General features: G+C 43.7%; 1 protein-coding gene and 1 long non-coding RNA gene across 5 annotated transcripts in view; one reads left to right on the plus strand and one right to left on the minus strand.

The window, feature by feature from the left end:
* Nucleotides 1-18164, plus strand: part of HECTD2 (HECT domain E3 ubiquitin protein ligase 2) — a 231251-nt gene that overhangs the window by 189289 nt on the left and 23798 nt on the right. For all 4 annotated transcript variants that reach the window (XM_029609862.1, XM_029609861.1, XM_029609864.1 and 1 more), the window contains one exon: nucleotides 5946-6061. In XM_029609862.1, the coding sequence (XP_029465722.1) occupies nucleotides 5946-6061 (116 nt within the window). The remainder of the gene's footprint in view (nucleotides 1-5945; nucleotides 6062-18164) is intronic.
* Nucleotides 1-18164, minus strand: part of LOC115095747 — a 49443-nt gene that overhangs the window by 1974 nt on the left and 29305 nt on the right. The window contains exon 3 of the long non-coding RNA XR_003857858.1: nucleotides 1334-1419. This is a non-coding gene — a long non-coding RNA (uncharacterized LOC115095747). The remainder of the gene's footprint in view (nucleotides 1-1333; nucleotides 1420-18164) is intronic.

The raw sequence follows: 18164 nt of genomic DNA on the forward strand, positions 1-18164 counted from the left end.
GGAGCGTGAGAAGGAGGCCCAACAACAGCAGGGCCTAGAAGGAGAACCTAAGTCGACTGGGGAAGGACTTTTGGAGGTAGGAGCTGCAATGAGAAATATTCCTCTTCTTAATACCACTTCTACATTAGTTCCGTCATTGGAAGAAATTAAAAATATTCTAATTGTGATGCAAAAATCGATAAATGCATTAACGCTGACTGTGAAAGAAGCTATGAATAAAACCACTTTGGTGGAAGAAAAGATGTGTATGGTTGAGACAAGAGTGGTAACACTGGAACAAAAAGTAGAGGGGATAGAAAAAATTCAAGGGAACCTTATAAGATCAGAGAAAATGTTTCAAACTAAGTGGGAATTCCAAGAAAATAGTTTAAAGAGAGCTAACCTGCGTTTCTTAAACTTTCCGAAAACGAAATTACAGTCACCTTTGGATCTGTTAAGAAGCTATTTTCTGAACATATTAAAATTTTCAACAGAAAATATTCCAGTGATAGTAACTACATACTACCAAGAACAACGAAGTCGCGAGAAAGGAAAATTGAAATCTGAAAATCAAGTGACGCCAGAGGAAGAAACTTTGGACATTACAAATTTTTTAGAGAAATCATTCGAGATGGACATCTCAGTAAGAGCGACGTTACTTGTTCAATTTTCCTCTAGGATAGAAAGGGACAATGTATTAAAATTATACTTTAGATCCCAGAATGTGAAATTCTTTGGCCAGCCTATACGAGTATTCCCAGACATAGCTAGGACAACTCAAATCAAGCGAAAAAAATTCTTAGAAATGAGAAACGAAGTGGTAGAAAGAGGGGAACGCTTTCTACTGCGTTTTCCATGTCGTTGTTTAATTTCTCGAAATGATGCAAAGTTTATTTTTGTAGATCCTGAACAATTACGGAAATATTTAGATCGTACATTGCAAACCTAGGGAATCCAAAGTAGTTGGAAAATGAGTAAATTAGTTGGCGTATCTCACTGTTATAGGCGATTTCTTTTTTAGGCCCGCCAGTAAATGAGCGGGAATTGAGTGAATTTTCCTTATAGTTCTGCTATAATCACCCTTGATCTCCCGGTATTTTCTTTATAGGTTAATTCAATGGATATAATCCAGGTAACATTTAAATTGTTTCCTGTATTTTTCACAAAGTTGACAGAAATGTGTGACTTTATTTTTTCTTCTCTTCTGTAACCTGGATGAATATGTGAAACATTGATATTTCTTGTTTGTTTAAACAAAAATTAATAAAGATATAAATTTAAAAGAGTTAAATAATAGCTTGCTGTAAAGTCTGGCAAATGCACAGGAAGGCCTGCACATTCTTGGAAAACCTACCTCGGTTTTTCTGAGCTCTGAGAAAGCTTTTCCGACCCAGCATCATCAGTAATATCACCCAGTGGTGTGGCTCATTTTCCTGCTGTCTATGGAGAATACATTTTACGGGTGAGCAATTTGTATTATGTAACCTATTATCAGCTTCATGTTCACCATGAGTTCTACTGAACTAGTTACAAAGATATATTTTCCAGAAAACTCATGTGTTATCTCTGTGCTATATCTTGCTATTTCTAAGTGTGTGCAGCATACTTCATTATAACCTCACACTGAGCCAAGGTCTAAAACTCCTCTTGTATTGTTGCAACAATATATATATATATATATATATATATATATATATATATATATATATATATATAAAAACTCAGAACAAATGGATTAGTGTTAAAGAACATAAGAAATTGCCATACTGGGTCAGACCAAGAGTCCATCAAGTCCAGCATCCTGTTTCCAATAGTGGCCAATCCAGGCTACAAGTACCTGGCAAGCACCCGAACACTAAGTAGATCCCATGCTATTGATGCCAGTAATAGCAGTGGCTATTGTCTAAGTCAACTTGATTAAAAGCAGTTAATGGATTTCTCCGCCAAGAACTTATCGAAACCTTTTTTGAACCCAGTTACACTAACTGCACTAACCACATCCTCTGGCAACAAATTCCAGAGCTTAATGGTGCATTGAATGAAAAAGAATTTTCTCTGATTAGTTTTAAATGTGCTACTTACTGACTTCATGGAGTGCCCTCTAGTCCTTCTATTATCTGAAAGAATAAATAACTGATTCACATTTACCTTTTCTAGACCTCTTATGATTTTAAAGACCTCTATCATATCTCCCTCAGCCATCTCTTCTCCAAGCTGAACAGCCCTGACCTCTTTAGCCTTTCCTCATAGGGGATCTGTTCCATCCCCTTTATCATTTTGGTTGCCCTTCTCTGTACTTTCTTCATCATAACTATATCTTTTTTTAGATACGGTGACCAAAATTGTACATAGTACTCAAGGTGCGGTCTCACCATGGAGTGAAACAGAGGCATTATGAAAGTTTCTATTTTATTCACCATTCCCTTCTGAATAATTCCTAACATTCTGTTTGCTTTTTTGCTGCCGCAGCAAACTGAGCTGAAGATTTCAATGTGTTATCCACTAAGACACCTAGATCTCTTTCCTGGTTGGTAGCTCCTAATATGGAACCTAATAACATGTAACTAGAGCATGGGATATTTTCCCTATATGCATCACCTTGCACTTGCCCACATTAAATTTAATCTGCCATTTAGATACGTAGTCTTCCAGTCTTGCAAGGTCTTCCTGCAATTTATCACAATCCACTTGTGATTTAACTACTTGAATAATTTTGTATCCTCTACAAATTTGATTACCTCACTCATCGTATTCTTTTCCAGATCATTTATAAACATATTGAAAAGCACCGGTCCAAGCACAGATCCTTGAGGCACTCCACTGTTTGCCATTTTCCACTGAGAAAAATGACCATTTAATCCTAATCTGTTTCCTGTCTTTTATTCAGTTTGAAATCCACAAAAGCTCATTGCCGCCTGTCCCATGACTTTTTAGTTTTCGTAGAAGCCTCCCATGGGGGCATTTGTCAGATACCTTCTGAAAATCCAAATACCATCTACCAGTTCACCTTAATCCACATGCTTATTAACCCCTTCAAAAAAATGAAGCAAATTTGTGAGGCAAGACTTGCCTTGGGTAAAGCCATGCTGACTGTGTTCCATTAAACCATGTCTTTCTACATGCTCTGTGATTTTGATCTTTAGAATAGTTTCCACTATTTTTCCCGGCACTGAAGTCAGGCTCACTGGTCTATAGTTTCCTGGATTGCCCCTGGAGCCCTTTTTAAATATTGTGGTTACATTGGCAACTCTCCAGTCTTCAGGCACAATGGATGATTTTAATGATAGGTTACAAATTTCAACTAATAGATCTGAAATGTCATTTTTTTAGTTTCTTCAGAACCCTGGGGCGCATACTATATCCGGTCCAGGTGATTTGCTACTCTTTAGTTTGTCAATCTTGCCTACTATATCTTCAAGGTTCACAGTGATTTGCTTCAGTTCATCTGACTCATCACCCTTGAAAACCATCTCCAGAACCGGTATCTCCCCAACATCCTCATTAGTAAACACAGAAGCACAGACTAAATGTTGTGAACCAATTTAATAAATCTGTGTAACTATGCTTCCTTCTCAGTTCTGTCCTCCTCATGTAGTAATTCTGAATATTATCCCATCGATTAAGTTCATAGCAAGTCCACAGTACTTGTTTATTGTCCTTTTACATTGGCCCTCTTAATGGAGCAGGAAATCAACTGGTTTACAGCATGGTCCTCCTTAAGAGCTGGCAGTTCATAACAACTGTAACAACTCATATGATCAATAACATGAGTCAGCTCAGTAAAACTTTCTATATCACTTCCTTCACTTTCCAAAATGTATACAGGCAGATCTTCCCTTGCACATTTGCACGCCACCACTCTTTCAACAACTGATCATGCTCTAGTCACCCAGTCCATAACAAATTAAAACTGTGATCAGGATGACTGGATCATATCATATTTTTAAAAAGTAACCATTTAAATTGTTTTGTTTCTCTTCTGTAACTGTTTTCTGTTTGCTGTGTTTTAGTGCTGTGAACTCAAAAGTTAGCATTTCAGTAAGTTTTTTGACTCAACTAGGAGGAGGTGTCTCTGACTTTCAGTGTGTCGGCATCTGCAGAATTTTCAGTGAGATGGTTGTGGCCCTAGCTTAGCATCCCCTGCCCAAATTGAAAGCATATAATTATGTTGCTGTATATCATTTGTGGTGTAACTTGGCATTGAAGTTAGTTTATGTAGGTAAGATGTAGTAAGCCAGATTGACAAACTAAAGAGTAGCAAATCACCTGGACTGGATGGTATGCATCCTAGGGTTCTGAAGGAACTCAAAAATGAAATTTCTGATCTATTAGTTAAAATTTTTAACCTATCATTAAAATCATCCATTGTACCTGAAGACTGGAGGGTGGCCAATGTAACCCCAATATTTAAAAAAAGGCTCCAGGGGCGATCCGGGTAACTATAGACCAGTGAGCCTGACTTCAGTGCTGGGAAAAATAGTGGAAACTATTCTCAAGATCAAAATCGTAGAGCATATAGAAAGACATGATTTAATGGGACACAGTCAACATGGATTTACCCAAGGGAAGTCTTGCCTAACAAATCTGCTTCATTTTTTTGAAGGGGTTAATAAACACGTGGATAAAGGTGAACCGGTAGATGTAGTGTATTTGGATTTTCAGAAGGCGTTTGACAAAGTCCCTCATGAGAGGCTTCTACAAAAACTAAAAAGTCATGGGATAGGAGGCGATGTCCTTTCTTGGATTACAAACTGGTTAAAAGACAGGAAACAGAGAGTAGGATTAAATGGTCAATTTTCTCAGTGGAAAAGGGTAAACAGTGGAGTGCCTCAGGGATCTGTACTAGGACCGGTGCTTTTCAATATATATATATAAATGATCTGGAAAGGAATACGACGAGTGAGGTATAACTCATTTATAGATGCCACTGAGTAACGATGTCTAAAGTTCAAAATCACCACCGGTAACTTAGCTCACCTGACTAGCCCCATGAGGAAGGACTGTTATCCGAAACACAAACCTGTGTCGGGCGAGCTACGTTACCGGTGGTGATTTTGAACTTTAGACATCATTACTGAGCGGCATCTACAAACGAGTTATACCATCGGTGACATTTATGAAACTCAGACATCGCTATCTAGCAGCATCAAAAGCAGTGGACTTTGCTACAACTTAACTACAATTGATAAGATAAGTCCATTCCCCGTCATTTTGATTCAATTGTCATCTTTGCAATTGCAATTTAGAGGAATGCCCACTCCTTTGTGTTTGAGAAAAAAGTTTTTATTTGCATTAAAAAAATTCTCAAAAAATATTAATTCTGACCCTTTTTGGATAAGACATTTCACAAATGACCCATGATTATATATAAGGCGGAGCATTAAAGTAATTCTCACTATTGATGATGCCTAGTATGAAGGTCATTCACAATTATTTCAGCATCTTCAATTGTTAGTGTTAATGTTGAGGTTAGGCGGTCTTTAGTCGTCTATTTTTATAAGTCCTAAATTTGTAATTGTTTTGGTGTCAGAATTAGCTTTAAAAACATTTTTTTAAGGATTTCCATCTTTTCACAGTGGATGGTTGTTGATACAGCAATAAATTTACTTTATACAATCTCTCATGTTTTCATTATTTTACTTTTCCCCAGAGAGTAAGAGGTCAGGATTGAGATATTGCTGGCCAAATAAGTTAGTCGGATAAGACTTATCCGGCTAACTTAGCTGATATATTCATTGGTGTGGCCATGTTGTTGAGTATACCTGGAGAAATTTAATGTAGCCGTATAAGTTTGAATATCATTACTTATCCAGCAAAGTTAGCCGGATAATGACTTGCCACTCTAAAATCTAGCTGGGTAAGAGGCTGAATGTATCAAAACTTGCTGTTTAGATGATAACTTTAAGTTAACTATCTAGATGACTTTTGGATATCTACCTCACAATGTTTAATTTTTCTTTTTGCAGCTTCTTCGTCCAGAAGAAGTTGAAATTCTTGTGTGTGGAAATCCTGAGCTAGATATGTATGCTTTGCAGAAAAACACCCAATATGATGGCTTTGTGAAAACTGACCCTACAGTACGGTAAGGAAATATAAATGGTATAACTTATTTTTAATATAAAACAAAACAAAGGTGCAACTGAGGAAATTCCATCTCAAATGTAATTCCTTATAGATCGCCTTTCCAAATCCATCAGGATAACCAAGGTAATGTACAACAAAAGCAGTACAGCAATACAAAATCATAAAAACACACATAGAACACACATAGCTAGCATAGATTCCCCAAATCATTGCTACCTCTCTACATTCAGGATTCAAAATTACTATTATATTTTCTTTCTGCTGCCATTTTCTTAAATTTATAAAGCTTTACAGTACAGTGTAGAGAGGAGAAAGGAGGGCTACACTATAGGAACTAAACCAGGAAGTTTCAGATAAGAAGCCAGGCCACAACTTGGCCAAAAATCCCCAGCTCAAGGCCTGCTGCAGAAGAATGACTATTCTAGGTGGTTAGCTTGAGCCCTTTCCTTCATCCTCTGATGTGGCAGGGGAACAGTAGGTGGGGTGGTGTGGGCACAAAGGCTGGCCCAGTGGGAAGCCATTACTGGCAGAAATCTTACTAATTCCCTGTATGTACCAGGATCAGTCCAGACTGCTGGGTTATGCCTCCCTTCCAGCAGATGGAGTCAGAGAAACAAACTAAAAGGACACCCCCGTATAACCTGGTGTGCTACCTGCAATCCTTCAGTATATCTCTGACTCCAGCAGATGAAAGAGAACATAATCTGCGGTCCTGATCCTTGCCAAATTATGGTGGTTTAGGGTTTAGCGGCCAGTCTTTCATGCAGAGTGAGACGTACAAACAGCACAGTACACCTCGGTGAAGATTTGATGTCATTTGGAGTGAGGAAAGTCTCACAAAGATGACATTTTATACTATGTTATCTCGCTCTAGCTTGATGGCACCCTGTAATAGAGTCCATCAAGCTAGAGTGAGAGACCATTGTAGAAATATCATCTTTGTGAGACTTTCCTTACTCCAGATAACGTCAAATCTTCACCAAGGTGTACTGTGCTGTTTGTACGTCTCAGTCTGCATGGAAAACTAGGATTTAAAACCTAAACCACAACCAGCACCTCACCTTGAGCTATTAGATGGCCCGACTATAGAGATATAAATACTTGACTACTATGAAGGTCTTATAGATAGCCTCTCTGTCTGTCTTTCTCTCTCCCCACCCCCATAGCCATCCACTCCTTATGCTCCTACATTTAGGGGTCTAATGAAACCCTGAATTTAGGAACTCAAACCTAGAAAATTTTCAAAAGGGCCAATTTAGGATCCTAAATCCCAAGGTTAGGCACCTAAATGCTTTGAAAACTGACCTCTAAGCTCTTTCAGTCATAAAATCAAAACTGGAGTAAAAAGCCTGACTAGGACAGGCAATAATCAAAGCCATTTTTTGCAGGTAAAGCCATGTTTTACCTGTGGAAACAGGCTCTCTAAAAACTGGCCAGTCTCAATGCAGGTAAGGTTATGTGTGTTGTACAACAAGGGTAATTGTAGTCCAATTCTTTGGGGCATTCCCAAAGAATTGGGAATGACCCAAAGGAGGCAGCAATGCACGAAGTTCTGGATTTTGCCTGGAAAAGGTGCCCGCTGTGGGTTCTTTAAATATTAGTACAAACCCTATGGCTACAAAGTACCCGTGGAGTTTGCACCAACTTGGGCAGTTTGATTATTGCCCTCATAAAAAAAAACAAGGTTGAGGGCAAGAGAGAAAAGTGCATTTTGAGGAGGGGAGGGGTAAGTGGGACCAGCAGTTTTTCCTTCTGCTCCTTTGGTCTTCCAGCCCAATTGGAATTGGGTCTGAGATCCAGCACCACAAGCTTTCTTGCTCAGCTACCCGAGGAGATTTCCCCTTATTTTCTATCCCTTTCTCAGCAGACTTAGACCAACAATTGCAACGACATTCCTTGGCTTGGAGCCATGCACTAGGTCTCCATCTGGAACTCTGCAATTAGGATTCCTTAATCTAACCACTAGGTGTCACTGTTGCATGATGATTGGGATTCTCTCCCCTCCTTCTCCTCCAGGGTTTGTGAATGTTGCTTCTGCGGCATCTCTAGCCTTAGGTAGCCCACGGAACAGAAGACCTGACCCCAGAGTCAAATTCTGGAGTTATTTTGATGACTTTGAAAACCAGACGTGCTAAAAAAAAGGATAAAGTTCCTGTAGGAATAAGATTTTTTAAACTTTCATGTTCAAGAAACAAGGTTAACAGAGCATTTTAAGTGAGGAGCAAGGAGAGCAATTAAGCATTACTCCAAAAATATATATTATCTTAAGAATGGAAAAAGATATTATTTTGTTTAATCCCAGTTGAGGATAGAAAAAACTAAAATGGTAACATTAGACTCTTACTTCCCCAAGATATGGAATATTGTCTTACTAAAAATTGAGTTTTAAAAATTTAATTTTTCATATATTAATCATGAGACCTTTCTTGTCCAGACTGCTGGGTTTGGCCCTCCTCCCCCCTCCCCTTCTAGCAGATAGAGACAGAGATGTTTTAAAAACAAAGCTCCGCCTTATATAGGAGAGTGCCACCTACAGTCCGCCAGTATTTCTCTGTCTCTAGCAGATGGTGGAGGTGCAAAACCTACAGTCTGGTCAGAGTCTTTATTTTGGTTTGTTTTAATTTAGTTTAGTTAGAGTTTTCTATGTTCTTTCTAATTCTTAGTGCTTGTTGCTTTAAATTTCTTTAAAAAAAAAAAAAAAAAAGGATTTGTCTTGGTCCACTTCCCAAAGGGTTGTTAGGCTCTGAGAGGGCCATCCCCTGCTGGTCTGAGGCAGCTGCCGATGGGGGTTGAGGACCCTAACGATTAATTTAGGCAGCGTGGAGCCCGGCTCACTCCACCCCAAAGATCAGCACCCTGGACCACGGTAGGCTGTTTCTTTACTTAAAAAAAAAAAAAAGTTTTGAGGTAATTTTCTTTTGCTTTCACTTTGATCGGGCAGGCTCTCCCTTCCTTCCTCTCGTCGCGGGGGGGGGGGGGGGGGATTTTTGCTGTGTTTTGGTCTCGGGGGGGGGGGGGGGGTTTGTTTTGAATTTTTTTCAGCGGTCTATACTTCCCTCTGTCTTCCCCAATGCCGCGGATGGCTGCATGTCGCGCGAGCGGCTCTCCCGCCAAAACTTGTGCTCGCAATCTTTACCGGGGTGAGAGGGTTCCTCCGATGCAGGAACATCTAAAAATACTGCTAAAAGCAGGCCCCCACGAGTTCCTTCGCCTGCAGCAGGGGAGTCTCAGTTATCTCAGGATCCTTTCCCTTTGAGTGCTGGTACTGAAGCCATTTTACAGTCGTTCTGCGCTGTGGCGCTGTGCCTACCATGGGGGAGGGGTCTTTTCCTCCTCAACTGTCTCCTCAGCCACGGCCCCCAGAAAATAGGGATTCGCAACAGCCTGCCTCCCCAGCTCCGGAGGACAGTCCTGAGGGGACTTCTGACACCTCCTCAGAGTCTTCCTTTATTGTTTTTTTACATAAAGCCTTCAAAGCTAGGAAGGCAGGCAAGCTGATTGCGGGGGAATCAGATTCCCATAAGCCCCGGGCGGCTAAACGCGCTACAGTTATGTAAGGGGTTGGAGCCTATTCAGCCTAAGCGTCCTCTCCGCACGGGGGCTACGCAGGTGATTACAGACTCCTTGGACCTGGATTCAGATCCTGAGGATCCGAATTGTCAACCCCAGATCCCGCAGGGTGTGAATGACTCGGAGCCAGATCCACCACTGGCAGTGAGGGGCTCTCAGGCTGCTGAGGGCGATGATCCTAAGGTAGTTCACCTTTCTCGTAAAGACGAGTTGGCACCGCTTATTCCTGCTATCCTCTCTGAGCTCGGCATTGACAGCTCTCCCGAGGAATCCAAGCTTGGGAAGATGGACCCTGTCTTGCTGGGCCTGAGAGATCCTGTTACTGCCTTTTCCTTTCATTTTTCAGCGTCAGACTTATTGTTTAGGGAATGGGATACCCCAGTTCTTGGTTTAAAGGTCAGTAAGGCCGTGGATAAGCTCTATCCTCTGCCAGAAGACGCCTTGGAGCTTCTGCGGGTTCCAAAAGTGGACTCTGCAGTGTCAGCTGTCACAAAGAAAACCACGATTCCTGTCACAAGAACAACTGTGCTTAAGGATCTGCAGGACAGGAAGTTAGAGGTGCAGCTTAAACGGATTTTCTAGGTCTCAGCCATGGGAGTCCGGGCAGCTATTTGTAGTAATTTTGTTATGCGAGCCGGGCTTCTCTGGGTGCAGCAATTACAAGCCAATGTAGATTTCTCGGCCGAGGAAGCGGCTCAGGCGAACCATTTGGAATCCTCGGTGGCTTATTGTGCTGATACCTTCCATGACCTCCTCCGGACGTCCGCCAGGTCCATGGTGTCAGCGGTTGTGGCTCGTCAGCTCTTGTGGTTGTGCAACTGGTCGGCGGATGTGTCTTCTAAGGCCCAGCTGGGGTCCTTGCCCTTTAAGGGTAAGTTACTTTTTGGTAAGATATTAGATGACATGATTCAGTCGCTGGGAGAGAATAAGGTGCATCGCCTGCCGGAAGACAGACCTCGCTCACGTGGTTCCTTCTCTTCTCGAGCCAGGTTTAGAGGTAATTGGAGGTATCGCCCTTCTAAGCCACCTGCTTTGTCTTTTCGTTCGGCTCCGGCGAAGCAACAAACCTATACCCAGTCCTTTCATGGTCGAAGATATGGCAGACCTGGGGCGGCTCTCCCTTCCTCAGGAGCTAAATCCTCCCAATGAAAGAACGCTGGTCCACTCTTCAACTCCGGAAGTAGGGGGCAGGCTGGTCCTATTCTTCGAGGAGTGGACCAAGGTGACCACGGATCAGTGGGTCCTGTCCGTGATAAAACAAAGCTACGCTTTAGATTTTGCACAGCGGCCCCGAGATCAGTTTCTTGTCTCTCCCTGCGGGTATGCCACCAAAAGAGCGGCAGTTCGGGACACATTGCAGCGGCTGCTACAATTAAGGGCCATAGTTCCCGTTCCTCCAGAAGAGCAAGGAAGGGGTCGGTACTCAATATACTTTGTAGTGCCGAAGAAGGAAGGATCATTCCGTCCCATCCTAGACCTCAAGGAGGTCAACAAGTGTCTAAAGATCCCTCGCTGCCGCATGGAAACTCTCCGGTCGGTCATTACCTCGGTGAGGCAGGGAGAGTTCCTAGCTTCCCTAGATCTCACGGAGGCTTACTTCCACATAGGGATTCGTCAGGATCAGCAGAGGTTCCTGCGGTTCTGCATCCTGGGGCAGCATTTTCAGTTTTGAGCTCTTCCTTTCGGTCTGGCGACTTGCCATGGGCTTTCACCAAAGTATTGGTGGTGGTAGCGGCTCACCTCCAGAAGAACGGTCTCCTGGTGCATCCCTACTTGGACGACTGGCTGATTCACGCAAAGTCAGCAGCTCTGGCCACAGATGCCATTCACAGAGTTCTGCAGTTCCTACGATCACTGGGCTGGGTGATCAATCTATCCAAGAGCAAACTCGTTCCATCTCAGTCCTTGGAGTATTTGGGAGCTCTCTTCGATAAGTAGGGGCCGAGTTTTTCTCACCATGGATCGCATCCTCAAATTACAAGCTCAAGTGCGAAGTCTGCTACTCCAGACTTCTCCCAGAGTTCGAGAATACCTACAGGTTCTTGGGTCCATGACATTGACCTTACAGCTGGTGCAATGGGCATTTGCTCATATGCGACCTTTGCAGTATGCGTTACTGTCCCATTGGAACCCAGTATCCGAGCAGTTTTTTCTTCCATTGCCGCTTACACTAGTGGCGAGAAACAGCCTAACGTGGTGGCTGGAGACGTACAATCTATCCAGGGGAGTTCCTCTAGAGATTCCCGAATGGATGGTGGTCACCACGGATGCCAGTCTTTCCGGCAGGGGAGCGGTGTGCCAGAGGAAGTCTGTGCAGGGCTTATGGTCCCCCGAGGAGTCCTTGTGGTCGATCAATGGGTTGGAGACCCGGGCTGTATGGTTAGTTTTACAAGCTTTTGCTCCTCTCCTCCAGGGGAGAGCAGACCGGGTGTTATCGGACAATGCGACCACGGTGGCGTATATCAACTGGCAAGGGGGGACTCGGAGTCATCCTGTGGCAGAGGAAGCGGCTCAGTTGTTCAGCTGGGCAGAACATCACCTGCTCTGCTTCGCGGCCTCTCATATTGCTGGCATGGACAACATACAAGCGGATTTCCTCATTCAACACCACCTTGATCCCGGCGAATGGGAATTGTCAGAGGACGCGTTTCAACGCATATGCCTTGCATGGGGAACACCCAGCATGGATCTCATGGCGACGTTTCGGAACACCAAAGCCCCACGGTTCTTCTCATGCCGTCGAGAGCCGGGAGCGGAAGGGGTAGATGCTCTGGCTCTACCCTGGCCCATAGACATTCTTCTACACGTGTTTCCACCCTGGCCATTAATCGGCAGAGTGCTCCGTCGGATAGAGCAGCACGCAGCACCGGTGATTTTGGTGGCACCAGAATGGCCGATATGTCCTTGGTTCGCAGACCACCTCAATCTTGCGTCGGCGGGTCCCTTTCGGTTTCCAGGGATCCCGGATTTGCTTCACCAAGGATCCATTTGTTTGGAAGAAGCCGATCGCTTCTGTCTTGCGGCATGGCTTTTGAGCGGCGCCGTTTAAGTGCCAAGGGTTATACTCCTACTGTGGTGGCTACTCTTCTCCGTTCACACAAAACTTCCACTAATCTGGCTTACGTTCGGGTTTGGAAGGTTTTGAGGCCTGGTGTCTTGATCATGATGTTTCACCAATCCGGGCATCTGTACCTGATATTTTGTGTTTCTTGCAAAAAGGGCTGTCTATGGAATTATCATGTAGCTCCTTATGGGTGCAGGCAGCAGCTCTTGGTAGTTTGCGCAGCAAGGTGCAGGGTGGTGCCTTGGCGGCCCATCCGGACGTGGCGCGGTTTCTTCGAGCAGCTAAGCATTTACGTCCTTCGCTTCGCCAGCCTTGTCCGTCTTGGAGTCTGAATTTGGTACTTACAGCTCTGTGTGAGGTGCCCTTTGAGCCTTTAAGGAGGACAACTCTGAAGGATCTTACATTGAAGGTGATTTTTCTCGTCGCTATCACTTCAGCTCGGCGGGTGTCAGAGCTCCAAGCTCTTTCTTGCAGGGAACCTTTCTTGCGGATTTCCGATTCTGGGGTTTCCATCCGTACGGTTCCTTCCTTTCTCCCGAAGGTGGTATCTTCCTTCCATGTCAATCAGTCAGTGAAGCTTCCAGCTTTTGCGGATCTGGACCGGTCGGATCCTCTGTCTCGTGATTTGAGGAAGCTGGATGTTCGTAGAGCTCTTCTACGCTACTTGGAAGTCACCAATGATTTTTGCATGTCGGACCATCTCTTTGTCCTCTGGAATGGTCCCCGGCGGGGTCACATGGCTTCCAAAATTACTATTGCTCATTGGATGAAAGAAGCCATCAGCTCCGCTTACTTGCTAAAGGGCCAGGTTCTTCCAGTAGGCCGGGCCCATTATACTCGGTCATAAGCAGTGTCTTGGGTGGAGTCTCATTTCGTGTCTCCACAGGAGATCTGTCGGGCGGCGAAGTGCAAGTCACTACATACTTTCATGCGCCATTACTGGTTGGATGTGCAGGCTACTAATTCGGACGGATTCGGAGAAGGTGTTCTTCGAGCGGGCATCTCTGGATCCCACCCCGGATAGGTATAGCTCTGGTACATCCCAGCATTCTGGACTGATCCGGGTACGTACAGGGAAAGGAAAATTAGTTTCTTACCTGATAATTTTCATTCCTGTAGTATCACGGATCAGTCCAGAGGCCCGCCCTGTCAGAGTGGTTCAAGTGGGGGGAAGAGTCCGCTCGCTTTCCCCTTATTTTTCAGCAGATTTTGAATTTTTGGCCTGCGTGGTTCTATAGGTTCCGATCTTACTGGGGTTAGGTGACCCGGTGGTAACAGTTTCCTGTTCATGTTTAAGTGTTAGTGTATATAGTTATGGTGTCTTATGGGAGCCATCTTGCTTTGTCATTACGAAATACTGGCGGACTGTAGGTGGCACTCTCCTATATAAGGCGGAGCTTTGTTTTTAAAACATCTCTGTCTCTATCTGCTGGGGGGGGGGGGGGGGCAAAACCCAGCAGTCTGGACTGATCCGTGGTACTACAGGAACGAAAATTATCAGGTAAGAAACTAATTTTCCTTTTTTAGTTACGGTAAATACTGTTCAAATTCATCAAAAGAGTTTTCTTGTGTTTTCTGCATTAAACTACTGATTAGCTAGAATAGACAACTACAATGTACTGCTAGCTAATTTAAAACTGATGCTGGTCTGTGGTCCCATTGGAAGCAACATGATCTGTTTTATTCCTGCATGCAGAGTCATCAATGCCCATCATTTTTAAGCAGCCTGTGCTATGTTTAAAGTTGGATAAGGCTCATAATTTTAGATCAGACCACACAAACTGTGTGAGCCAAGCTATAAAAGTTAACTTTGAGAAACAAATACACAAGATTAATGAAAGGGCAATATAATTTAAAACAAACAAAAAAAACAACTAAACTCCTTTCCTGTTCTCAGTGGGGTAGATTTTAAAAATTTGCGCGATCGCGTGCTTTTGTTCGCGCACCAGGCCCGAACAAAAGTACGCTGGATTTTATAAGATACGCGCGTAGCCGCGCGAATCTTATAAAATCCGGGGTCGGCGCGCGCAAGGGGGTGCACATTTGTGCAACCTGCACGCGCCGAGCCCAGCGTGCACTGCCTGCTCCCTCCGAGGCCGCTCCGATTTCGGAGCGGCCTCGGAGGGAACTTTCCTTCGCCCTCCCCCCAGCCCTATCTAACCCCCCCCTTACCTTTGTTGGCAGATTTACGTCTGCTAAAAGCAGACGTAAATCTGCGCGTGCCAGCGGGCTGCTGGCGCGCCATCACCCGACCCGGGGGCTGGTCCGGAGGCCGGCGCCATGCCCCCGGGCCCGCCCCCAAAACGCTGCGTCATTTCGGGAACGCCCCCGACACGCCCCCTCCCCGCCCCTTTCATGAAGCCCCGGGACTTACGCGCATCCCGGGGCTCTGCGCGCACCGGCGGCCTATGCAAAATAGGCGCGCCGGTGAATATGCGTGAAAGGGAAGCTATCGGGAAGAGTACCATACTTGATTTTTTTCTTATTTCTCCCCTTCTCTTTGCCTAGCATTTCTCTGACAACTTCCAGTCAAGCTTTAATGTATAGTTTTCCCAGTAATCAGGGACCCTGATTATTTTTCTTAAACAACCTAGTTAAGGGCAATAGAATCCAGTAAATTGGAAAGGGTAAAAGATGGGATCAAGATTACACCTGCAGTCCCATCATTTATAGCTTCTAATATTCCCCCCACCTTTTTGAAGCGAGTCAAACCACTAAGTATGGCACTATGTACTGCAGTGGACTTCTCGTAGAGAGAACAGCACAAAACTCAATTTACAGTTGTATTGACTCTTCCAGCAAGGGTCACCCAGAGAAGATTTGCTCAGAAGTACTTCCCATTTCCTATTGCCATAATTGCCTTGAGGGGTAGATTTTAAAAGAAGCGCATGCAGCGGGCAGCCTACATGTGCACATGCTACCCAGCACACGCACATGTACGCCCGATTTTATAACATGTGCACACATGTTATAAAATCGGGGGTTGGCACGCACAAGGGGGTGCACAATTGTGCTGGATGGATCATTTGGTCCTTTTCTGCCGTCAATTCTGTGTTTCTGTGTTTTAAAATGGGGAAGCAATACTGATTCTTGAAATCAGCTACAGAAGACCAGTAGTTTAAAAATGATTGTAGATGGAAGGGAGCAATTGTTTGTGTCATCTTATGTGATGATAAATAAGGAAGATCTTTAAAAGGCTTCAGCAACATTTTAAGGCAAACTGCCAAAAAATCTGTAACATCTTCCAAGGAGATTCCCAACAATCATACCTCCTCCGAGAGTTTGGGAAACTACTGTGAACAAGTATTCTGTCTTCAAGATGGGGGGAGAGGACTGGTGAAATTCTGCTGCCTGCAGATCCTGTGGAATGGAGCTGAAATCCTGCCATTATAAGGGAAGGGAATGAGATCAGCAATGTCAATCCACATAATTTGATCATGCTTTTTTGCAGTTCCTGGATTGTGTAGTCAAGAGCAAGGCCGGCCTGAGGCCCTCTCCCCCTTTTATGTTCTGCCTTTCAGCTTTTTCAAAATGGATTACATTCAGAAATGACAAGGAGCAGCAGTGGGATTTGAACTCTGGCTGCCCTGGTTCATAGCCTGATGTTCTAGCAACTAGGCTACTCCTCCATTCCCTATTGCCTACCTCCCATCATTCCCCAGCATCTGCCCCCTGGGAATGTGCGAGGACAATGAATGGTGGGAGTCTGTGTGTGTGGCACACTGTCCTAGAGCTGGTGCAAGAATATCAGATGCTGTAGATGAACCTTATAGCTTTTCGTTTCCCCTTCCCTCCCCTCCCCACACAATTAAAAATTATGCAATTTTTTTCCATTTTAAAACTTTTTAACCACTTCCCCAGACCTAAAAAGGGAACTTTTATATGGAAAAGGGACATTTAAAGTACATCTTCTGAAGTATGTGCTCCCTCCTCTAATCTACAATAATTTCAGGAGGACTGGAAATCTAAAGTCCCCAGGTATGGAGAGTGGAAGATTTTTTTTAATCCTTGTTAGTTTTCATTATTGGATGTGATGTTTCTGTTACTTTGAAATATTTTATTGGTGTTTGGTAATTTTTAAAACATTTTTGTATGTTTTTTTATGATTGAAAAGTGTTCTATTCATCAGTTGATTTGACATTCTTTTAATTGGTATGGTTAATATTTTACATTTCTTGATTGAATGTAATTTCACATTACATACAGAGTTTGGATTTTTGTGATTTCCAGTTCAGTTTTTGTCTGCATGTTTCAATTTATATTTTATGGCAGTGGTGGATACAAATAGGCCAGGCTTTCAGGATATTCACTATGAATATGCATGAGATAGATTTGCATACAATGGAGGCAGTGCATGCATATTCCTTTCATTTCTTGTTTATTTATTTATTTATTTGATTCTTTTTTATACCGACATTCATGACAGGTCATATCACAACGGTTTACATCAAACATTAGAAGATAAGGAAATTATATTTAACAGGGAGTAATAAACTTGGCTGGAAACACGGGGGGAGTACCCTGCTGAGGGCAGCCTAGAGTTGAACTACCTCGCACGGGAGGTGCCAAGAAACCAACTAGGGTAGAAGAGAGAATGAAAATAAACCAGAACAACTTATATCTAATGTTACTCATGCTATGTTCTTAATATCCTGCTTGTTAAGCATGCTAGTGGTGGTACAGTTGTAAGGGCAACTGTAAATTCCAACCAGTAAATTTAAAATAAAAATAATGTATTATAATATTCATTGAGGTAACCCTGAAAACCTGGCCTGTTGTGGCTCTCAAGGACCAGGGTTGGCCATCCCTGCTATATTGGAATTGTAATTCGGTTTATTCATGGATTTCAGTGAAGCCAAGTCCACACCCAGTGCACTCTACCATAGGCCTAATACCATATGGGATCCAGTATACCGCCTTGATTACTATTAGAAAGGTAGTTTATTAGCCTATTAAACTACTATTATTGAATGTGTCGTTTTGCAGTGCATGTAAATAGGGATGGTAACTTTCATATGCATGGGCACATATTGGCGAGTGTGCGCCGGTGTGCACCCAGGGATGCAGCTATTTTATAACTTGCATGCGTATATATGCACATGTTATAAAACAGTCTGGATGGACATACATGTGCGCCAAATTTTAAATAGGCACGCATCTAGATGGGAACATGCTATGGCTATTGATGTTTGGGTGGATCCTTGGACACTGTGGCAGCTGACCACGCCCACGGGGGGCAGTCCCCTGAGGGACCACAGTGTCAGGCTAGACTCTGGACACTCAAAGAAGCATTCAGAGTCCCAGGTAGAATTAGGAGAAGCTCAGAGACAGGGAGAGCAGGCCCTCGAGGAGCGAGTACCTAATCCCTTAGAGCAGAGAGACTCTGTTGTATTGTACTCACGTAGCAGTAACAGAGATTCCACTAGACGAGAGGTCTGGCACTGGAGCAGAGAGCAGGCCCTCGAGG

This window comes from Rhinatrema bivittatum, chromosome 7 (genome assembly GCF_901001135.1).
Source record: "Rhinatrema bivittatum chromosome 7, aRhiBiv1.1, whole genome shotgun sequence".
Classification (NCBI taxonomy): domain Eukaryota; kingdom Metazoa; phylum Chordata; class Amphibia; order Gymnophiona; family Rhinatrematidae; genus Rhinatrema; species Rhinatrema bivittatum.